At 46.7% G+C, this 25,341-nt stretch overlaps 1 protein-coding gene across 1 annotated transcript in view; it reads right to left on the reverse strand.

The window, feature by feature from the left end:
* LOC307231990 (LHFPL tetraspan subfamily member 3 protein-like) overlaps nucleotides 1–18,508 on the reverse strand; it is a gene marked incomplete at both ends in the record, with an annotated part of 25,118 nt that extends 6,610 nt beyond the window's left edge. The window contains one exon of the mRNA XM_080002871.1: nucleotides 18,082–18,508. Within this exon, the coding sequence (XP_079858997.1) occupies nucleotides 18,082–18,508 (427 nt within the window). The remainder of the gene's footprint in view (nucleotides 1–18,081) is intronic.
* Nucleotides 18,509–25,341: the final 6,833 nt, after the last annotated feature.

Raw genomic sequence — 25,341 nt, forward strand, 5'->3', positions numbered from 1 at the left:
TGGATCCAATTTTCTCTTGGTCTCAGTTTAAATTGCTGTGACAAACTGAATTTTGCATAAACGCATACCAAACTCCTCTATCTCACATTACATGTGGAAATGGCCCTATCTGCTACACACACACACACACACACACACACACACACACACACACACACACACACATAGTCGAACCAAACAAACATGGAGGTGAATACAGATGCACACCTCTACCTTTGTGCAAAATGGATGCAGCGGCTGACGTGCCGAGCATCAATTGTCACTTCCTCCGGTGCCACATCTGATAAATAAAGAACCGTGTTTTCAGAGCCGAGCGTCTATGGTGTGCCAGCGCGGAGCTGACAAGAAAAACTACAACAAGTAAGTCCAAAATAAAATCAATTCAGCACATACGGTACGGTGCATTCTGCGAACAGCCTTGGATGTCGTTCCCAGTGGGGCTCCTTATATTGGGGCTCCCAGTGGGGCTCCTTATATTTACAGCCAACGCTGGATTCCCATCAATGAATGGGTGATGCTGGGCTCCGTCTTCCATCCTAAAAGCTCTGGACGCAGAGCTGATTTACATTAAAACAATAAGACGGTCAGACTCGGCGAAACTGGTCCATGGTGCTGTGCATGTGCCAACTGGGCCAATGCAGATCTGGTTGGTTAAAAGGCGAAAGCGTAAAAGAATATGTCTTCTATAAAATACGTATCGAAAACTGCCGCTCTGCATTTGCTTTCTTTAAAGGACTCTACAATCGAAGTTACAGTCGAAGGTGTAAATATTACCGGAAGATCAGGTGTCGGCTCCTGAGAGAGGTTAATGAGTTGTTTTTTGCTTTTATGGATCATATTGTGAGTGAATAGCAATATTCTGATCTTCCTCTATGCTTCTGGACAGAACTCTTTTATAGATAAGACAAATTATATTTAATTACATTTATAAGACAAAGTCCATACACAAGGGCTGCAATTAAAAAGAGGCAATGTTGTGAAAACGCGCTGTATTGATTCCATGATCATGGATTACACTCGTGGTTCTCAGCTGGTCTACAGCCTCGGGATCCACATTTGTCCTGAGTCATGAGGTGGGGACCCAAATGTAATTAAAGATTTGAACCGTTCTGATTTATTTCACAAAATGAGTGTGAAAAAACGTGCAGTTAGGTTTGATGTGGAAAGTGCTTATTTCTAAAAGACCGATAATTAGGAGCCCTTGTACCACTGTCATGATTGCCCGTGTGTGCGCGTGCGTGCGGGTGCGTGCGGGTGTGTGTGTGTGTGAGTGTGTGTGTGTGTGTGTGTGAGTGTGTGTACGTGTACATGTGTGTGTTTCTGTGTGGACGCAGTTTGTTTGACATCGGCGGAGGATTATTAAACGCAGCCACTTCAACCTGTCCCACGCAAAAACCCCGATCGCGATTGTTGGGATGTTGAAGGTGCCTCAGCGGTTATTTAACCCAAACTGATGTTCGATCGTCTCATACGCCAAATTCAAACCCAAAGCGGTTTGACTGAAGCCACAGCGCTGCAGGTCCCTGAGAGCTGAGTGGCAATGAACGAGGTGGGCTCAGCCTGAACGATGACGTCCAGCATTTCAACCTAATGGGCTTTTGAGAGACCTTAAGGTTCAAAGGTCACAGGATGTTAAAAGTGGATTCTTTCATCATTCTTATTATTATGTCTGTTTTTATTTTCTATTCTTTTCTCATTTCTCTGGTGACATTTTCCTGTTTTCCATGAAACACACGAGGATCAGCATTATGGAATCATCTCACCACTACATTCAAGAGTTATTCCTCTTTCAAGTGTTTTCTAAGAAATATTTGAAAATATTTTTAATAAGTGACTTGTAAATATGATTCTAGTAGTAATTATCACATTTTGTTCCATGACTACTTTATTTTATTGATGCTTTTACAATTTTGATATTGTCTAAACTGTAACTTTCTGTCGATCATTTAATTTCTTTGAACGTAACTATCGTTGACAAAGCAGAAATCTTAGTGGTAGAACTCAAAGGTCTAAGTTTTGCAAGTCAATAATCAATGATCAATAATAGAAACGGCACCTTCCCCAATTCCTTCAAGTGCGTATGACAAAATGCATCAACGACAGCTGACAAACAGAGGCAAAATGAGACGAATTAAGACCCCACGACTCCCTGTTCCCTGCAGATTGGGAGTCTGCTCATGTCGCTTCTCGACTACACTGTGCCAGGTCATGAGGGTGGAGCGACGCTCCAAACAACACACTCCACCCTGACCTTGTTCCAGGCATTTTCTCAGTGAAATACACCGGAGGAAGCTTTTTAATATTGAACGACCTTGAATCGGCTTCGGTCACTTCCAAGATGTAATTACTCTGAATATAAAATCAAAAGCGTCCTCACTAACCCGGCGCAGTGTGTGTGTGTGTGTGTGTGTGTGTGTGTGTGTGTGTGTGTGTGTGTGTGTGTGTGTCCGTAATTGTTTTTGGAGAATCTGTCCGTCTTCCCTCACACGGCCAATTCTCGCCCCGCCACCCTTGAGTGGATACAAGGAGACAGTTCCATCTAATCCTCCCCGGCGCCTCATGTGTCCACACTCCTGATTGGCTGGGATGAGCAGCGGGCACCAAATACCCTCAGTTCACTTTAGGAAATTAAGATTCATCTCTGGCTCCACAATGAGCCAAAGAGTCCACAGGAGCCGCGGCCTCAGACTGACAATGACAATGATGTGCTATAATTGCATGCCGATAAACGAGACACTTCAGAGTGTGTGATGTATATGTAGTGGTGTTCAACGGACTGCGGAAACGTGTAATCCATTAAATCAGAGTGAAAGCTTTCATGACCCAGGTTTAGAGGGTGGTGGTGGGAACATTGCAGCAATATAAATTTGCTATTAGAGAAAGGATAACAATGCAATTTCCTACTTTGGCACTTTCATGAATTGGGTTTCTTGGATTATTTAGCTCTAAGTCCAAATAGTTTTTTGAACGTCATTAAGGATTCACATTTTGTCGAGCACATTTTCTGCCGGGGAGGAAAGACACGCATTCTCCTGGAACATTGGCCCGGACGCAAACTTAAGGTGGCTTTTCAAAATAAAACAGAAAAAAAACATGTCAAAAGAAAAGCATCAACGACGCGGTGGAAAGTGGAGCGAGGGAAACTTTTTTTTTAAACCGGCTCCAGCCGCCTCCCCCGGAAAGGCGGAGGTTTCGTGCTTCTCGAGATGTCTTCTCTCCAAATCTATTTCTGCTCCAGTTGTTGGCAAAAACTATGTCTGCTGGAGGCTGGTGAGGCGCTCACAGGCAGGCCTCACTCGCCCTCTCCGTCAGCACCATCAGCTCTCTCTCGGCACGGGGAGCGCATAATGCCCAGAGCCGAACTATCAAATCATTTCAAGGATTAGAGGGAATACGGAATGGCTTATTTCATCCAGTCACATCTCCTTTGTGCTCATGAGCCTCCCAGACGTTTTCTAACCAGCTTGCAAACGTGCCTCCCGTATCTCGGGGGCTGTCGGAGGTCCTCTGGCTTCTACAACAGGGGGATGGAAAAAAACGACGAGGGGGAGATCAATCTTTTCATTACAGCCTCCACCTCACGGATGACGCCGTCAGGCCAGAAGGAAGACGCGTGGAACCTAAAATGATTTTCTGCCGAGCAATAAAAGCTCACCAAAACAGAAAGCGTCAGCCTCTTCGATTCATTGTGTTCTCACGTCAATTCCTCTATCTCTAGTGTCGACACATTTATAGGAAAACAAACATAGAGCGCTCTCACAGTCTTTTCATAATTACACGGAAACATAGAAGATCATCAACTTATTGGCTTGGCAGGTTCCAGATGGGCTGGACTCATCATGTGGACCTCGTGCCTCTGTCTGCAGGGATGGTGCCCCCACCCCAATCATTTTGTGTGAAATACAAATTAAATTAAATGTGGGAGTGAGACTGTCATTGTGACCCCCCTGCAGGATGGAGGAGCTTCGAGTCGCCCTCCGCCTCTGACAGATGCAACGCTTCGGGCCGGAGCAGAGGTGAGGATGCAGAGGTTGGAGAATGGGGTGGAGGTGGGGGCAGCGTAAACCGCAGTGAGGCTCGGCGAGGCAGCGAGGTCGGGGAGGAAGGGCTTATATAACACGTCCAGATGCGGCCCCTACCTCCACTGAGGCTCGCGATTGGCTGGGGCAGCGGGGCTCAAAAGAGGCCTTTGATTCCTCTGTGAAAACATTGGCTCAGCCCCAGCTCGGGAAGGGCGGAGGGGTGGAGAGATGGAAGGGTGGAGGAATGGAGTGCTGGAGTGCTGGATGGATGGAGGGGTGGAGGGATGGAGGGGCGGATAGATGGAGGAATGGAGGGATGGAGGAATGAAGGGCTGGATGGATGGAGGGGCGGAGGGAAGGAAGGATGGATGGGTGGAGGGATGGAGCCACGGCTGAAGCAGAACTGTGCTCCAGGTCAGCGATCAAACACGGGGAGTATTCTGGGCTGGAGGGATGGAGGGATGAAGGGATGAAGGGATGAAGGGATCGTGGATGGTGGAATGCAGGGGTGGAGGGGTGGAGGGATCGAGGGATCGAGGGGTAGAGGAATGGGTGGATGGGGTGGAGGGCTTGAGGAATGGAGGAGGGGGTGGAGGGATGGAGGGGGGGATGGATGGAGGGATGGAGGGCTGGATGGATGGAGGGGTAGAGGGATGGATGGATGGATGGATGGATGGATGGATGGATGGATGGAGGTATGAAAAGATGGAGGGATGGAGCCATACACCCTCATACAGAGCTGTGCTCTAGGTCAGCGAACACGAGGAGCATTCAGCCAGACCGGGCTCAGTCCTGCAGCCAAAAAAACAAATAAGCCCTCGAAAGGAGGCCGTTGAATATTGATGAGCATTGCTTTTCAAAAAAAGTTATTTAAAAAAATAATGAGAAAATGTGAATTTTAATGTAAATTAAACAATATTATATAAACACAACGTTGCCTTCCTCAACAAGCTGCTGATCCGTGATATCGCTAAACCAAACACAGCCGATGAGTGTTAACGAACAGACGCGAACTTGCAGTCCGTGCAATAGGGAATCCACACACACACACACACACACACACACACACACACACACACACACACACACACACACACACACACAAACACACTCACACACACGCGCGTGCACACACACACACACACACACACACACACACACAATGCTTAATATGGCTTCACAAACAAGACAAATATCACAAAAAATATTTTACAGTTCATTATGGGTATATACACACAAGCATCACCTTTCACAAATCATCTGCTTAGCTGCTCCCTAAAAGCCTGTGAACCTGTCCCAGATGACCTGGAACCGTAAGTCAGCATTTACATCCTTCATTCTCAATGGCAGCCACTAAAGATTGGTATTTTATAGCTTTTGAGATGTGTGACTCTTCCAAGGATTAATCAAAAATTGTGAATGCACACAATCTCTCTCACACACACACACACGCACACACACGCACACACACACACACACACACACACAAACACACACTAATACACACATATATCTGCTGCAACCACATGCTTTAGTATGTTTTTTTAATAGGTCACAGTGTCCCTGTTGTGCCATCTTGCGGCTCCCTCGGTGGAATAAATCAGCTCGCGGTCTCTCATCTGAGCCAGCCTACTTTTCAGATCACAGGGATTAAAGGTCCCCACTTGTGAAAAACCGACTCTGTCCAGTGCTTGTGCACATACATTTGGGTCTCTGATGGTCCTACTAACACACACACACTGTGAAATAAGACAACCCTAGTCAGTTTTTTTGTGAGCCGCCACGGGTCAGAAAACATGCGATTCAACAAGCCGTTGCGATTTGCCTCCCCCTCCTATGTCAAGTGGGGGCTCATTAGAATGAGACCGCCCCTCACCCTATCTGAGTGACTCCACCCACAGCTTGAGAAATACCTTTGCGAGCAGGGGAACTGTGGTTGGCCTCACTGACCAGCACAAATCTTGACATCGGCCCCCAGCCTCAGAAGACGGAAGAGCTGAGTGGATAAAGTTTATTTTCAATGGCAGCGTCCCAAACCATGGCAAAACTGTAGACGAGGGAAATGTATTTAAGTATTTCAAAAATAATTGGGCTATCTGTCTCTTTTGCCATTTAGCGCTAGCTAACGCAAAGAGCTGAGGTAATATATTTGATGTGATTTTCTCGAAAGTTACCGGCTTTCCCTGCTGCAGGATGCACAATAACGTTGACGGTGTTCGTTTGTGCGTTGAATGTCTGTCAGATTAACTGCATCTTATCAACATTGAATTAACGGGAGAGTAAAATGAGAGGATGGCTGGTGTCCCCAGAGTGTTCCTTGCTGCTGGTTTTAGAGTCGCAAGAAGCCTACTAACGGAGGCTATTTGACCTCCGCACCCGCCCAGAATGTAGCCCGGAGTGGGGCGTTGGGGGCAGCAGCTCATTTGCATTTAAAGCAACAGACACAGAAACAGCCTGTCGAGAAAACGACTGAAACAGAGGGGTTTAGAGGCATGCTAGAATGGCTAGAATGTATGATCTGAGTGGTATTTTTAGCAAAAAAAAAACAACAACTTCAAAGACATGTTTTAGGGACCTCAGAAACCCATATTAACTCGTTGAAAAGGAGTATATGTGGTGACCTTTAAGTCAAATCTATAGTCCACACCCAGCAGCACCGCCGCGACGCCAGAGGACCCAGGAGGACATTGATGATTTGGTCGGCTTTCGCGTTTGCCTTTTCGACGTGCTACGCCCAAATTCTCAAATATTGGACCAATCAATCACCATCGATCCGTTTGGCGTTGACATACAACAAACATGGTCTTAGCGGTTACCAAATTAAACTGAAAAAAGTTCATTAAACAAATGGTATCCCATTGATGCATTCCACAACAACATCCCTTTACTGCCACACCCACAGCTCCCTCATAGAAGGAGAGCTGGAATTTACGCAATCGCAAAATGTTCAGTACAAAACAGCATTGCTGTGGGAATCCTCTAGAATATATTATAGAGTGTATAGTGAGTGTGTACTCTTTGGTTGTCCAGAGGTGCATGTCCACCCTCTCTCCGTTCTCCCTGTTCTCCTGTCCAGTGGAAGCAGGACTAGAAGCATCATGGCGGATGGCTTCCCTGCGCCTGCGGCTATAATTAGAAACCCTTTAACCGCCTCTGTGCGTTTCTAAATTAAAAAAAAGAAGAAGAAGGCGATTGGTAATGCGGCTGTTATTAACGCAGATCAACACTTTGGAATGGTAACAGAGAGAGCGAGAGCGAGAGAGAGAGACAGAGAGAGAGACAGAGAGACGTGTGGAAGGATGAGAGATGAGGGGAGGGAGACAGGGTGAGGAGGAGGAGGTGGCGAGCGGGAAAAGGAGGGCGAGGGAGAATGATTAGTTTGTACTCCAGACGTCATCTCGCTCTCACCTCAGAGCGCCGAGCAACTTTGGTTTGCGAAGACGCCGCATGTGGATTAGTGCACGGGCGGCGGCGGCGGCGGCATCCAGTTGATTTGATTGAAAAAGGTTGTGGGTCAGCAAATCCACTCTCGCAAACACAGCAGAGAGAATACAGATTGGCTCGTTGCATTACCCGAAAGCAGCAGCATCACCTCTGCTGCTGTCACCTGGCTGCGATACCGACTACAAACAGAGGGGGAGCTACAGACACAGCGTGGGCGGTACAGACGCAGAGTGGGCGGTACAGACACGGAGTGGGCGGTACAGACACGGAGTGGGCGGTACAGACACGGAGTGGGCGGTACAGACACGGAGTGGGCGTGACAGACATGGGGTGGATGCTACAGACACAGAGTGGGCGTGACAGACACGGGGTGGATGCTACAGACACAGAGTGGGCACTACGGACAGAGTTGGCGCGCTACCGACACGGGGTGGGGGCTGCAGACAGAGTGGGTTTTAGTTAAATACTTCTGAGGCTTGGAAACCCTCAGATGTTGCTGTCTGCTTTGATGTTTGGCTCTGTAAAGCCAAAAATACCTGTCACACAACCTCACACTCACACACACACACACGCACGCACGCACGCACGCACGCACGCACGCACGCACACACACACACACACACAGTGAGAGGCTGTCTTTCTGAAGTGTCAGTTGCTGATTGAGTTGTTGCTGTTGTTTTTGTTTGTTATTGTTGATTTCCCCAACTTTCTAATACTCAGGGTGATGAAATCCGACCCATATCTCAGCTTCTCTCCAGATAATGGCGCTCCTTTCCAGAATCCTCTGAATTTCTTTGAAACACTTTTGTCCAACACATCCCCATTCTGCACTGTAGCTGGACCCCGCTCTGCGCCGTAACCCAGTACAATGAAGATGGCTATCAGAAGAAGCTGATAACGGGCGTTGCCTTTGTTGATCTGTCAGTAGCTTATGATGCCGTCCAACACAGGCTGCTGATCAAAAAACTCTTGGACATGACAGCTGATACCAAACTATGTAATGTTGTTACAATGTCTTCTGAGAAACTGGATGTCCTACGTCACATTCAACAATAGGAAAAGCAGATGGTTCCACCAGACCAACGGGCTGCCAAAGGGCAGCGTCTTGGCCCCTCTCCTCTTCAATGTCTACACCAATGACCAGCCCGTACCGGAAGGATGCAGCGGGTTTATCTACGCAGATGACCTAGCCATGGCAACGCAGCAGCATAACTTCCCAGAAATTGAGTCAACCCAACATGGCCTCTCAGATATGTCAGTGTACTATCTGGAAAAACCACCAGCGCCCAAACCCTGGGAAAACCCAAATCTGCAGCTTCCACCTCAAAAACAGAGAGGCTAAACGGGAGCTTGGCGTAACCTGGGACGGTATAAAGCTCGAAAACCACCAGCACCCAGTCTATCTGGGAGTAACTTTAGATCCTACCCTCAGTTACAAGGCACACACCCACCAAAATACGAGAGCCAAGGTCTCCACCAGGAACAGGCTTCGACGTCAACTAACAAACTCAACGTGCGAGGCTCACCCAAGTACACTGCGTACATCGGCACAAGCCTTGTGCCTCTCCACCGCTGAATATGCCTGCCCAGCATGGAGCAGATCGTGCAGTGCAAGTAAACCAGACCCTAACCTCAACGAGCCCTGCAGGATAGTGACTGGGTGCGTCAAAACAACCCCCGTACACTGCCTTTATGCCCTCTCTGGAATTGCTCCCCCCCAGAGCAATCATCGCAAAAGTCGAGCGCACAAAGCAGACCAATGACAACCGGCGCTCACTCCATGAGCACTCTGCTGCCCAGAAACGGCTCAGCTCAAGGAACAGTTTCCTGGACACCACTGAAGTACTGGAGACAACTCCAACTGATGCCGGGATTACTGAATGAAAGAACCAGTTGAACAGCCTTGGCAGCCAGACAACCCAATGGATGGAGAGAGGCATCACTCCAGACGAAGGCTTCACTACCGGCCAAGATCAACCTTGGCCTGTCCGGAAAACACTGAACCGCCTGCGGTCGGCGAAGGACGCTGCAAGGTGTCCATGACGAAATGGAAAATAACAACATCCGACGCATGTGTGTGTGGAAAATACGCAAACCATGGAACACATCATGAGAAGTAGCCAAGCTCCACAATGCAGATGACCTGGCCAAATGCCGCTGCGCTTGCCTGCGCCAACCACTGGAAAGACGTGCTATAGAAGATGGCCGGACACAAGGAAGAAGAAGAACTGTAACTGGACCCCACTCTGCACTTTCAGGGATGTAGTTACGCACACTTCCAATAGTAAACACAACGAGGATCGAGGCTCGTTGCGTGATGATGTCGGCGATAAGGCATCCGGGCTGATCAGGGCGCCCTCATAAAAAATTATCTTTTATCCTGACCAATCAGACGAGAGGAGGCTCGAAAAGATGCTTAGGGTTCTAAAGAAATCACGAGGAAAAAAGGAACAAAAGGAAACCCCATTTCGAGGAACATATATTATAACACTCAAAAAAATGCTGACTTACAAGTCTCCTTTAAAACACCAGTTTGGATCTTGCAGCTAAAATGATTCGTGAGAACATATTTAGTAAAGAGCAGATGTCTTTGAGATGATAGAGACCATAAAATGATAGAGTTAATTTAGTGTCTTTTCGTGCTGTGTGAGTAAGTGGCAACAATATGATGAGTCATATCTGTATCTCTGTTATTAATTATAACACACAAAAAAATACTGTGTGTATATATATATATATATATATATATATATATATATATATATATATATATATATATATGTTTATATTTATATATATGTGAAAAAATAAACTACTCGATCGGCATTAGTTGCTAAGGTTGTTGGTTAAACTCCCTTCCTTCTAATTCAGATTACCTTCAGCATTTCAGTCCAGCTTTTTTTTTTTATTTCAAACTTAATACCAAGCGCACTGGTAAACGTTCTGGACAGCATGTCATTAGAGTTGATAAAACCCAAATAGTTCAGAGTCAGCACAGGGATAGCCCTGTCAAGTCAAGAGGCCTGCACACCTTCTACTCAACCTGACAGGTGGTGGAGCTTCTGGGGATTGTCATTTGAAGTTAAGTACCGAAAAAGCTGAGACTGCAGACGGTAAAACGCGTTTCTCGATCTCGATCATCATCTCGACGTTCAATTTTTATACGTCAACATATGCTCAAGTTAAGGTGAATTCAATATTTATATGTCTTAGGATTTCGGTTTATTTCTGTGCTGAATATCATTTCTCACCACAGGGCCTTTGTTTACCCACACAGAAACCAGAGCGCCCAGAGTGTCCACGTTGAGGTCTGGTCCTACAGATGTGGGATGTGAGTGGAGATATTCTCCCCACAGGGGTCTGGATGATGCAACGTTGTGGAAGCTTAAATTGTGTCACAGCGATGTACCTGGACCAGTGACGGATTGGCAATCTGGCGTTTGGGCAAATGCCAGACGGGCCACCCTACAATGGGCTGGCCCGGCCCCTTTGCATGTCGGGTGGCCAGGCCCATAACATGAACCGGTATTAATTTATAATTAATAATTATTAATAATTATTAGTTTTAGCGCTGATACGATGTTACCTTTAAAGCAATTACGTACCTTCCGTCAGTGCACTCAATTGTATATATACCACCTAAGTCACATACTGTAGGAATTACGGTCACGGTTGGTAGTAAACTACATGACTGACTGAAATAAAACCATTAAATTAATTAAATCATTTTGAAATGTTGTGTTGCATGAGGAGTCGTTTTAGTTGCACGCTCACGTTACAAGATGCAGATGTAAATGTATGCCGGGCAATACACGCTGCGTCATCAACAACCGCCAAAAACATCCGTACATCATCATCAATCACTGGTCTACAGTTTCTGACTCTTCCCGTCAATTCTCATTCTCCAAACTAAAACCAATTAAAAGCTACCTGAAGAGCACAATGGGACAGGATGGACTGGGTGGATTGGCCGTGTTATCAGATGAAAAGGACCGGGCGAAGTGCCCATCAAAAAGCGTACCAATACGAGCACCAATTTTTCGAAACATTCTAGCTATTGATAATTTACAGTAGGTAGGTAGCTCTCGGGGGTGTTCCCCCCAATGTTCAAAGGAACCTACGCCACTGCCGACGTGCAAATCGGTTGTCGGACCTGGGCCTCGGGGCGAAAGACTAATGGAACCATCTAGTAGTTGGTGCCCTCTGAAGTTTTCCTCGGGATAGCTGGCGCTCGACACTCACAGTTTTATCTTGTAAATCGCCATCTCCAGCTCTTAAAATTGGGGGGGGGGGTAGGTGTTGGGTTTGAAAATGGGGCCTCCTTGTTGCAAAAGCCAGGGCTGTTTTTTGATCCCAGTCCGTCACTGACCTGGACATGCACACTGTGTTGTTCCCCCACCCCCCAAAATCTGTCCCCCCTAAATTTTAAATGAAACTTACGCCCCTCACCCCCATGCACACATATCTGCTTGCAGAGGCAAGAGAACCAGCTGACATGAAGCCCTGATCTACTTATGAAGAGAGAAGAGACGTCCAGACAAAATCCAGGCCAGTTCCAGCGTCGACGCTGGAAAGATGGAGGGCGCAGGTCCGGTGGCAATGCAGTCGGGAGTGTGTCTCTACAAAGGCTGTTCTCACAAAAAACCACTATCCATCTCTGCATTTAACTGGGCTTTAATGCTCCTTTCAGAACAAGCCTCTCAATGGAACTAATGGACCATAAGATAGAGACGCCAGAGTGCCAGGCAGTGAAAAGAGAATATAATGTCAGAGAGAAGGAGAGAGAGAGAGCGAGAGAGAGAGAGAGCTTGAGAGCTTGAAGGGTCAAGCATCCGACTGTCAGCCTACACTCTTTACACTCGGATGTGATTTACCTTCCTATTTGTTTGGTTCCTTTATTTCCGTTCCCGTTGCGAAACTCCAGAACCTTCTTTCAATGTGTCAATAAATGCACCGCAGTGTATTTGTATAATGTTCATTTTAATACTTTCTGAGGGCTCATAGTTACTCACACTGGAGTTAAAAGTTATTTCGTCAATACTTTAGCTTGCCTATTTGGTACAGTATTTGCAAAGTCATGATACTTGAGGATAAAAATTTGATGTACTGTTTCCACCTCACCTAAACAACCTTAGTAAGCGAGCAGACACGTGGCAGAACAATCTGCTGGCTCTCATAATTACATTAGCCATGAAACCTAATTCACAGTGTAAGAGCTGGCCAGCGTGCTAGGTGTGTCTAATTAACAACACTGGTGATGCAGAGAAAGCACACGGACAAAAGTGCTATTGGATCAATGTACCAGCAAATGGGCCTTAAAATCACACGCCATTAAACGCGGTTTAATCCTTTAAAACTTACGAGCGTCATCACTGGAGCGAATCCATGTAAATGCCACAGAAAGCAACGTGTAGAGCCCAAGCAAAGCAGCTTGGAATCAGCTTTGGCTTTAGGTTCCAAGCAGAGGTGGAAAATACCTCGTCAGAGTAAGTATGTTTTCACCTGTAAATGTGGTTTATTGAGAACTAAAATGCAACACTCGTTCTTTTACTTCAGTTTCTTTTTCAAGGATGTTGGTGAACTCACTGGAACATTTTAAGAGATTTGAATTCCACAGCCAATCATTTATTGTGTGCCCGAAAAAAATTTGGCTCATCAATTCAATATGTTTGTCTACATGACATACAAATGGGATCAAGCCAACATCACCTCAAAAAGACATAGACAAAATACACAGGCAGAAAAAAATTAACTCGATAAGTTATTACTAGAGTAGTACTTCACTAAATTGACGATATACTTTAATTCAAGTCATTTTCCTCATCACTGCTACTCGAGTAAATATTATCTCTATTGTAACAGTACTCTTACATAAGCAACAAAGATGGAAGCAGATAATATTCCACCTGGCTCGCCTATCTTTGAGAGTCAATAGCAATTTTTTTTCTCTTTTCTCTATTCCATCTGGAAAGCAGCGTGTGGCGGACCAAGGGGCGTGGTCCAGCACCGGCTGTGGACGACAGCACGGCTCTCTTTCCCGCGGCCGCCAAGCTGCCTCGAATCGGCCTGATCAGCACCCGAGGCAGGGAGATTTCTTAATTGCCATTTCTGTAATTTCTTATGGGCTCGTCAGCAAAAAAAAACAAAACAAAAAATAAAACACCTGAGGGAGTCTCTGCCCACAGGTAAGGGTTAAGGGAGGAGGATGGTCCATTTTGCCAGGTGCGCCAACATCGTGAGAGTTTTTATTAAGCGTTGCACAGAACGGCTCGCTGGCCACACGTATAAATAATAATAATAATGATGATGATGATGATTATGATGACGATGATGATGATGATAATTCTGAGGGTGGTTTCGGGCGCAGGAGGAACGGCTTTCTGCTCCATGGCTCCTGGTTGGCTGACGAGCCCGTGCGCCGTTCCCCAATGCAAGACAGACGGACATTAAGAAATCTCCCTGCCTCGATTCGGCCTAATCCGCGCGACGCGGGCGCTGATTAGGCCGGTTCGAGGCGGCTTGGCGGCCGCGGGAAAGGAAACCGTGCTGTCGTCTGCAGCCGGTGCTTGACCTGGTCCGCCACACAGCACAATAAACTCTGACAGACAGGAAAAAAAACCCAAAAACAAAACAGACCATGACTGAGAAATGCAACTGGCCACACAGCAACATGCCCCCGTGGCCATTACACATGAAAAGGATCCAGTCTATGTCACGTCTTTCATAAGCACACGCCGCTCCCTGCGTGTGTGTTCCGCTGACGTGTCCTATGTGTCGCTCTCATTCACAGCTATGACTCATTTTCCATTGTGTTTGTGCAGGAAACAACAGAGTGAAATGGAGAGAGAAGACGGAGAGAAACCCCCTCGACCGACATGACGGCAGAGCTGCACGGAGGCTATGAAATGGTGAAGTAATTATCATTGACCTCAGAGTCTGGTTGCCTCTCAGGGAAGTGCCAGCTTTGTTTTGCGTTTCTCAGTTAATTGGTGCACCGACCGCAAAGAACTGCGAGAAGGAGCGAGAGAGCGAGGGAGAGAGGAAGAGGAAGAGAGCGGAGGAGCGATGGGAGAGGGAGCAGGAGACATTCAGTAAAAGGATGAACACACACTGCACTCACTGAAAGCAGGTTGTGAAAAGAGGAGGAGGGAGGGCAATGAGGGGATGAAGTGAGAAGGTGAATAAAAATATATTTGAAAGACAGATTGAGGGAGGTCAAAACGAAACACTCCCGGCACAGAGAGCACTGGGGTTAACCAGAAATTGGCGGAGCTCCTGCAACTGGCGGCACCAGAGACAACAATAAAAACATGATCAACTTAGAGAAACAATCTCTGATATTCTGCTCTATCATCCGCAGGAATGTATATTGTGGCTGATCAGAACTGTTTAAAATACCGAGAATAGGATGACTCAGCTAAAATGATAACCTCGTCCGTTTTAGACTTGATTTCAAAAATGCGCACGTGAAGTCTGCATGACGATTGCATTGAAATTCATTGGATTTGGTTTGATATATCGAGATGAATCCAATACATCGGCCTACATGCTGGTGTGACCAGCGCTTTAGAGTTGAGGGAAAGAATGAGGTAAAAGATATTGTATGAGCCGAATACAGCAACATCATCTCCATTATCAATGTCATATATGGGCATCTATGAAACAAAAAATTAATGTCAAACAATGTACAAAATTTCTCCAAATTTCTACAAAAATGTGAGTGAGTTAGAGAATCAAATTGTATATTGAAGGAAATCATGGATTATTATCATTTCCCTAAAGAGTAGAATAGAGTTTGAGTAGACACCCATGTCTGTCTTTTCAGGAGGAACAACAGATTTCGCTTCATTTTGGAGAAAATCAGCTTGTTTCCCGGACAGAGATTTGATGTTCGTCTGTGACGTCATCATTGTCTCCCTCCTTGGCGATCGTGTTAATTGTCCTTACAGTATATCAATGTCAAAATAATCCATTCATCCGTTTGTTGACGATTAACACACCAGGGTCAGGGGAACAAACGCATGCACACACACACACATACGCACACATGCGCACACACACATACACACACACACACACACACACTGGCATCCACTGGAAAAGGACTCAACCAGACGCACCAAGAGAGATGACTCTTCTCTGGAGGGCAGTACAAAGATGAAGGTTCATTCTGCGCAGAGATGGACAGCAAAACATTTCTGCATACGGCTACTTTCGGCTTGGGTGGACATTTTAGGAGCCGCTCAGCGGATGCTCTACAAATGTCTCCTGGTGGCTTACGCACTCATCAAACATTCAGCTTTTTCCTTGGTTTTCACAGGGAGCTGCTTCCCCAGAGGGGCTGCAGATGTGTGCTCGTTCACACTAACTAACTACCGCTCTGCAGAGCTGGGTCGAGTGGATCCAAACAACCTTCTGAAATGTGGCCAAATGGGATTTGTGTGTGTGGGCATCCATCACTGGAGTGATGCACAGTTGACCAACATGGATGACCTTGATGTTGAGAGAATGCAGGATTCCTTTGTAGGCACAAACTCCCAGAGATGCAGTGCAGCTGTGCTACCCTGCGCTTACAACTCCCACACAGGTTTACCATTGAAATGTTGCTGAAAAATGTAACAAGGGGAAAATGGGGCATGAAAAAAAAACCTCTGGCACTATTCTTCTTAACTATACTATCCAAAAGAAAAAAAAATCCAACAAAAGAAAGCTGCTCTATTTCTGAAGCTGCAGAGAGGAGGCAGAGGAGCCGATGGTTCGAGCTTCCGCTGTGAATACCGAGCGAGAGTCACTCACCTCCTTGGATCAAACCAGGAGGGAGAGCGGGGCGACCGGGAAGACCAGCTGCATTATCTCTCCGTCTCACCCTCTGTTTCTGTCCCTGTCTCACCTTCTGTCTCTGTCTCATCCGCTGTTTATTTCTCTCCCTCGACTTCTGTCTCACCTCCTGTCTTACCCTGTGACTCTACCCTCTCTCTCCGTGCCCATCGTTTCCTCCAATTTTCTGACCTATTTTCCTTTTTAGACAGCCAGCACACATTACAATATGAGTTATTATTCAAACCTCCCCTTGAAAACATCAAATTCAGGGTCTGTTTCCTGTTGTCAGAGTCGGTGGGTCACCTGCCCACAACAGAAGTGGCCGGTGAGCAGCAGCAGCAGCGACAGTTTGACCTTGAGGTAATTGTGATGAAGTTTGACAGAGCTAGCAGGCCCCGGCTGCTAAGCAGACAGGCTTGCTCATTAGGCCCGTGTGTGTGTGTGCGCGCCGTCTCGCTGTGGTCAGGCTCTTCTCTTGGCCTCCTCTTTCATCTTTCTGCTGGAGAGCCACAAGCCCATGCAGCAGTGCTCTCATTAGATGGGCTTATTGCTTTAATTCAGCCCAAACCCATGCATCAAGCTGGAGCTGCTCCAAATAATCCCCTCATTTGTGTTTGTTGTCGGCAGAGAGCGAGTGGCTTCAACCAGAGGAACGGCCCAGGAGGGCCAAGCAGCTGGGTGTTGTGTTGCAATGTTTAGATTTCATTCAGATGATGAAAGCTTCCACTTGGATTGGATGGAATTACCACATGCATTATGCAATGTTTCTTAACAGGTGGGGGAGGGGTGGTCTCTCAGTCAGCAGCATTGTTCATTTCAACTAATCACTATGTACCAATAACACCTAGCAGGAATTCTCGTACTGTACCGTCTCTGTAGGAAAACCTTTCATACATTAAAGTGATTAAAGTAAATTTTCTAAACATATTCACAATTGAATAATTGAATTGTATGAAAAAATGATTCAACATAGGCTTTTCAACTTATAAACAGATGTAAACAGTTTTTTGTGAAGAGAAGCGGGTGGAGGTGGTTTAAGATTGTGTTTAATAATATAATAATATGTTGGCAACAGTGGGAACCCGTCAGCATATTTACAATACTTACGTTATTTAAAAAAATGATTATTTCATAGCCTTCCCATAGGACATACTATAAGATCAACATGTACTGAAAATATAATACACTGGAGAAAAAGAGTAATTGGATCTACAACAAAAAAAAAAGCTTGAATTTCTAAAACCGATATTTCTAAGATGATCTCAACTTGAAATTTAAAAGTGAAGATGCACATTCTGAGTGAAGGAAACTTCAAATAAAAATAGAAAATACATGTTGGAGGAATTAAATCGATTTTGATTGGCGAAGTTGATCCAGTGACTCCAACACCCCCCCCCCCCCCCAAAAAAAACAAACCCCAACAATATTCATACGTCGTCTGTAATTGTAGAAACATTAAAAACTTATTCTCCCGGCAGATGGATGTAATTAGTCGGAATGCCATTTCAGCACCGTGGACCGCAACCTGGTGCACAGGTTGATCATTTCAGCACCAAGGACAGCACCAGCACCACTGGCGCTGTCCTTGGTTCTGAAATTCTGTAACATTTGATGGATGACACGTCGCTGCCCGGATTGATCATTGGGGTCAAAAAGGCGGTCACCTAGCCTCACGGTGCGAAAAAAAAAAAACCCCCAAAAACCCCACCGAAAACAGAGCTGGAGACGACCCCAAAACAAAAGCCGATCCACCGTGGTCCATGCGTTTCAACGCCGGCCGGGTGTGCGCACTCACCGGACGCCGCCTGCATCCAGCCGCAGATCTTGTAGACGGTGGAGGTGCTGAGGAGGAAGAAGAGGCTGAAGCAGCCGATGCAGGTGACGACCAGCATCATGGACATGCCGATGAGGAACGAGGCGGCCTTGAAGGCGCCGGAGGGGATGGCGGCGAACTCGGTGAAGGTGCCCTGGCACGCCAGCTCCCGGGATATTCCGTCGCCGATGCAGTAGTGGAAGAGGCCGAAGTAGCCGGCCTGCGGCGTGTCCACGCCATCGCCGATCCAGTAGGGCTGCGAGAAGATGGTCACGTTCACGATGCCGAACAGGATGGTGAAGATGGCCCACAGGAGCCCGATCACACGGGAGTTCCGCACGTAGTTGGTTTGGTACAGTTTCGCAGCCTCCGCGGATGGTAGCATCGATGCGGCGGCTCCGGGGATCATTTTAGGGGAATCGGACGGTTAGGAGAACGGCGGGGCGCGACGTGCGGGGCGGTGCGGGTCGAGCGCGAGGCGAGGACTCGGCATTTACACACTGAAAGTCCAAACAAGGGAACAGAAATAATAATAATAATAATAATAATAATAATAATATATAAAAAAATAAAAAATAAAAAACCCTAAAATAAATCTCTGACTCTGCGGCTGGAGCTCAGCACCATCTGCATCAGGCGGAAATCAACTCATGGCGTCGCATCCCACAGCCAGGCGGAGCGCGAGGGGGGGAGAAGCTCCGAGCGGAAGGTTCTTCACCGAACCCAGATTATTCGGATAACTCCGAAAACCTCAGCGCCCGGACTGAGAAACAGGCTCCCCCCCCCCCCCCCCCCCCACCTCCACCCCAACCCACTACCCCACACTCCCCCACCCCCCCCCTACCCCCACTCCCCACCCCACCCGCCCCGCCGTCAGAACGCTCGGCACCTGATGTCCTCGGAGCACCTCGAACGGAACGCGGATCGTCGGTTAATGAATCACGCAGTCGCGCCGATCCGCCAGCGCACGCCCAAAGCCGCACGGCGAGGTTCGGATGGAGGTTCGGACGCGGCGTTCACCAGAACCCCGCGCGTCGCGCAAAGTCTCCCCGCACGGAGGGGCTGCTGGCGGGCGCTCCGGAACAAGGGACGGCCCTTCCCCCACCCGACGCACACGAATCAATACATATCCATTCAGAAATGTCTGACACCTCCATTCAGGATCATTAAACGGTGGTTAATGTCCTCTTCTCCGCCAGTGGTGCCGGGGAGGGAAGGAGGGAGGGGAGGGGAGGGGGGGAGACGGGCAGCCCGCGGTGTGCGTGCAGGGCTCCCGTCGTCACGGAGCACTGCGCTTCCGTGGCACGCAACGAATCTGCTCTCATCAACACCGGTGCGGTTTTTCCACCGTTTTAAAACGTGCAACTCGGGAGATGCAACAAAACCACGCCTGCAACAGGCATGGACACGCCGCAGCACGGACGCGGATTGGATGGATCCGGTGAAACGCCCTGCAGTGTGTGCTGCAGGATGGAGCCGCCATCCGCAGGACGATTCTATCAATCTCTATCGAAACGCCTTTCCTTCATGTTTTAGACCGTGTGACGCTGATCACCATGCTCCCCTGGTCGCACAGTGTCACCATGCACCATGACGTCTCGTGGATTAATGTTGATGGAAAGCTATAGGGAATGGTGTGTGTGTGTGTGTGTGTGTGTGTGTGTGTGTGTGTGTGTGTGTGTGTGTGTGTGTGTGTGTGTGTGTGTGTGTGTGTGTGTGTGTGCGTGTGGGGAGCGGTGGAGGGGGTGACACATTTCATGAAGCTTCCACCACTTCCCATTTCTCTTGAGTGCTTTCATTTCCAAAATGCCCCCGTGTGTAATAGGGTCAGTGTGAATATGCCACTCTGCGGTGGTGCCGCGATCAGATGACATCACATCGAAGACTCGTCACACTGGGTTTACGCAGATTATCACCCGTCACTCCTCCGCACACTATTGCCACAGCGTGGAGCAGAGCTGGGCGTGGACCCCCCCCCCCCCCCCCACCCATGGCACATCCCCCGGAACACTGGATCGTTCTGGTTACCACAATGAAAAATAAAATCAGTCATTCATCAATTAAGAAAATGCTTACATTTGTCAAAACTACTGTATATGTATAAGGTGTTCTGAACTTGAGGATTATAAATGAAATGCATATTTGAGGTTTAGGAAACCTACCTTAGTGTCCTACTGTACCATACGTTGTTTGTGGATTACTGAACAGTTTGCGTTTGGAGAATTTGAGTTTTGACCAACCAGCATCTCCCCAAAATGATTTAACCCCAAAGTTCCCCTTTCACAGAACTATAGCTGCGCAAAAAGAGCAGATCTTTTGATTTTCGAGCTGAGGTATCGGAAACTTCAGAAAATGCTAAATGTGTACAAACCAGGGGGGGGTGTTTGCATTATTCATCATGTCTGAAATATGAGAAGAAGAAGAATTTTGGCTGGTAGGGATGTGAACCTACAAGCACAGACAGAAATGCCACACACACACATGCACACGCACAGACACGCATACGCATACAGATGCGCACACACACACACACACACACACACACATGGTTGTTGATCCTCCGTCATACGTGTAAACCTAATCCAGCCTTTTGTGTGGATGCCGGGGCCATTAAATCATAATTTCATCCCCTCTATGGAGGCATCTCCTCGTTTGGTTTCCCCAGCTGGATTAATACTGTCAGAACACACTCAGTTTTTACTAGATATGTTTCAGTCATGAATCTGGCACAATATAAATAAGATGCATTAAGGTAACGAGGTTCATCCAAACAATTAAAGTGAAATTAAAACGTATGTGCCATTTGACTGTAGCTTACGGTACTTTGAACATTACATCTCTCAAAGATGGGTAGAAAGAAAACTCAAATATAAATAACAACTTTTTAAACAACAGTTTTACAGTGTATCTGTAAATAAGTCATTTTTGCACAAACTCACTCTGGAGATCTGACATCCACTCCCGATCCTCCTCTGAGGCAAACGACTGCATGACTTCATAGCTCGGTGGGTCGAACGCAAAATGACACAGCTCTGGAGATGAATATTTAAAAGATCTGGTCATACTGGAGTTATAGTTGTCAACACCCTGGAGCCAACAGACAGGATTTCGTTTTACAACAGGAACATCTGGTAAAAAACCGAGGAGCGGATGAGGTCGAGGTCTTCAGACGCCCCTCGTTTGAGATGGCAAGGCAATCATCCATGCGGAAATTAGAGCCGGTGACAGCTTGATATCAAATAGAGTATAAAGACCTTGTCAACAGTCTCAGCGTGTGATCTACAGCCTTCCTCGGGATGTCGCTGGGGATTATATAGACAGGCACTAAATACAATGCATTAAATACATAATCGCATAATAAGTCAAATAAGACATTAAAGACATGATCATGTGTAGCATTATAATCACCCGCCAGCTAACGCCACATCAACACCAATGAAATCCTGAGGAAGGCTGTAGAGTACATGCTCAAACTGTTGACAAGATATCTTGTCTATTCACAAGAGTAAGATTGTGTTGAATATCATATATAGAGTATGATGAACCCGTTTGGATCGGGATACATCCTCGTGTACATTTCAGAGTAACGTGCTGATCCACTATCAGTGAATCAGTGTTTCAGTGTTTTCAACATCTATTCCGTACAGATTCAAGATGGTGCCTGGTTCACCTTCAAACAAGAGGAACAAGGCTCTCCGTTGTTACTGCATCTCGCTGCCGCTGACAGTGATGCGCATGTTATCGTTTGAGCAAAGCCTCAAAACCCTCCAGCCTCACTTGTCGGGTGTCGTGTCCTTCATTGCTCTGCATGTGTTCATTACTGAATTCCATGCACCTTATGCTATTTCAGCATCTTTTGGTGTTGTTTTATGTTTCGGGGGACCGTCCGCCCCGCCGCCTCAAGCTCTCAGCTTCCAACAAGCTTGCTCTGCCTCAGCTGGAAGGTTATTGGGGACAGTTGCTCTGGAACGTTCTCAGATTAAGCCTCGCTGCCGCCCCTCAGGGATGCTCCAGCTCCACCGTGGCACCAGCCCTGGAGTTTTCCCCGAGGGTCCTTGGGTTATCAGGCTTTTGTTTTTTATTGTTTTCTTTTTTGACTGACTCGGCGCTGACCCGAGCAGGATGAGCTGCGAGAAACATCTCTGTTGATGTAACGGAGCCGGATTAGTATCGGGCAGTTATTCTGTCCGTTTGGTCTTGTGTTATGAGCTGATTTATGTTATTTAACATTCTTCTGATGCAATCACATGCCATCTGTTTCCCAAAAATGGCATGTGTTTGTGTTCACCCAAAGTAAAAAGTCTATCTTAAACCCTACCGTAAACTCTCACAGTATATAGTAATAAGATCTGCTTTCGATATATGTACATTTCCCAAAGTAAAAAAAAAACGTTTTTGCATTACAATGGACTGCCCAAGAAAAGAAAGAAAAAAACATTTTTTTTTCAAAGATACACTACGGTGTATTGTGTTGTTTTGCATTTTTATTGTACTGTATTGTATTGTGTTGTATTGTATTGTATTGTTCTTTATTGTATTGTATGGTATTGTATTGCATTGTATTGTTCTTCTCTCTATTTGGCAAGACAAAATCTTATTTGCTTTACACTAAACAACATAAAATTACCATAAATTCCATATTTGGACAAGCAAGGCATGCAAGCATGTCTAACAAATGATATTGATAATGATGACAAATATTATAAAACAAAGTAAATGGCCACCTGCACAATTAATAATCAATCGATCCCCAAAGACATAATGAAAATATAATACAAAGAATATCGTATGCAAAGCATAATTACCCTCCCCGACATGACGCCAAAAAAATCTGGCTCGGCTAAATCTGCAATACTCCATATGACCAGCAGGGAGCAGCACACGCTTACATTATGGTGTTCTGCAGGCATCTCGTTTACTGCTGCACGGATACACGAATGCACACATAAACAGACCAACACACACACACACACACACACACACACACACACACACACACACACACACACACACACACACACACACACACACACACACACAATCTAAAATGCACTGGAAGATGGTTTATGATGTCACTAATCTCTTGTAATCTATCGTCTGATCCCTGCGTCTGTCGTGGCCTGCCGGTACAAAGGCCAGGCCCCTCGTGCTCCTCGCTCGGTGGACCGCAGCCTTGACTAAGCTCGGCTCTGTGTGGAAAGATAGCGGACTGGAACAATGACACGATTTGGGAAACGGCTCCAACAGACTCATGGCTGAGGCCCGGGTACCGCTGCACTTCGTGATGCTGCCAAATATTTAGTGCAAGTGTCATTCATCACTACACTGTGAAAAAGTTTGCTTTGGCTTCTTTCTGAGATGCAACGTCAGCGCACAGGGATGCCGCTCCATCGGACTCCTCTGGGGATTCACTCTCAAGCTCTCTTATTCATCCAAGTTTATTTTGTTTTCTTTCGTCCCGGCAGTAGAAGACAGGCACACATGGCACCGGACCCCAAACAAAGGCAGAGGGAAAGCAGGGACGGAGGTTGGGATGCGAATGAATTGGGCAGAGCTTGCCAGCGGGAGAGGGAGAGTTGGAGGAAACGCTCCCAAAACAAGGATGGGGAACCGCGCGTGTGAGAGTTGATGAGAGACAATTGTTGGTAGAGGATGAGAGCAACGGGCTCCCTCAAATTTTGGAATGAAAGATAAACAGTTACCATCCCCTTGGCTGGAGACGAGCGGGCTACTGTGTGTGTGTGCGTATGTGTGTGTGTGTGTGTGTGTGTGTATGTGTGTGTGTATGTGTGTGTGTGCGTGCGTGTGTGTGTGTTTGAAAGAGTGAGAGAATGCCAAAGACAGAAAGCCTGTGTGTGTTGAGATAAGCATGGGTCGTCGGGAGATTGATGTTTTTGCATGTGTGTGTGTGTGTGTGTGTGTAATATATATATACTGTATATATGAATGTGTGGGTGAGTGACTGTGTAAAAGATTGTTTCTATGTGCACGTTACGGTGGTGACTGGCTTGTTGATTGGAGATTTGATGCTTCACAGCCTCTTACGATGTTCTGCGACGGCGCCACTCTCTCTCTCTCTCTCTCTCTCTCTCTCTCTCTCTCTGTCTCTCTCTCTCTCCCTCTCTCTCCCTGCCTCTCTCGCCCGCTCCCCTTTTCTCGTTCTGTTTCACAGATGCTCCTTCTGTGATCATAATTGAGGGATTATGGGTTTTAAAGTTTCCATTTTGTCGTTTTCTTGCAACTTTTTTTCTTTCTCCTGGTGTCGCTAAACGCTTTTCGGGGACATAGAGCAGCTGTGATGGGCCGCAGCAGTCTCTGCTCACTGACAGAAGAATTCTCTCTGTTTAGTCGTCTACCTATCTATCTATCTATCTATCTATCTATCTATCTATCTATCTATCTATCTATCTATCTATCTATCTTCCACCCATTCATCATTCATCCATTCTTCCATCTATCCAACCTTCCACCCATCCATCCATCCATCCATTTATCTATCTATTTGTACTTTTTTTGACTTGTACTGTTCTGTCAACTAACATGCTCTAACATCTGAGCTTTTCCAGATAAATAAAGTGTTATCCTATCTCATCCTACCTTATCTTATCTTATCTTCATTATAATGACGTGCATATATCTCCCCGTTATAGTGTGATGGGGTTGTTCTGCAGCCTGCTGGTCCGCGGCTCGCCGCTTCGGCAACCTGGACGGTAAAAGGAAGTTTACAGACTTTATTTTAATTGTTTTCAAATCAAATTAAAACCCCTCTTCTCGAAGATCCCGGCGGCCTATTGTCGAGGTGACCCCCGCTGTGTGCACACAAACAGTCCCTCACGCAACGTTTACCATCACAATGCTGACACTGGCACCGTCCCTGGGAAGACTCATATTTATGTATTTTTCACGCCAGTATTTTCATGTTTCCCAGAATGCCCTCCCCCCCCGCCGGCTCTTTTCATCCAAAACTGCAGATCAAATCGGGCTGCTGCCAGCGCTTTACTTTCCCGGAGTCAATGAGGATGAAACCCGGCAGTAAACAAAAGATAAAACAGTGGAATGCGATCGAGCGGGGGAAAGGGGGGGAAATCGACACAATGAGGAGGGACGTGCAGTCGTGCACCGGCTGGGTCAGGGTCTGCTGACAACAGCGGATGAATGTGAGTGTGTGTGTGCGTGCGTGTGTGTGTGTGCGTGCGTGCGTGCTATATGTGTTATGGAAAAAAACCATTTCTAGACTCAAGT

The sequence above is a fragment of the Zeus faber genome, assembly GCF_960531495.2.
Source record: "Zeus faber genome assembly, chromosome: 6".
NCBI lineage: Eukaryota > Metazoa > Chordata > Actinopteri > Zeiformes > Zeidae > Zeus > Zeus faber.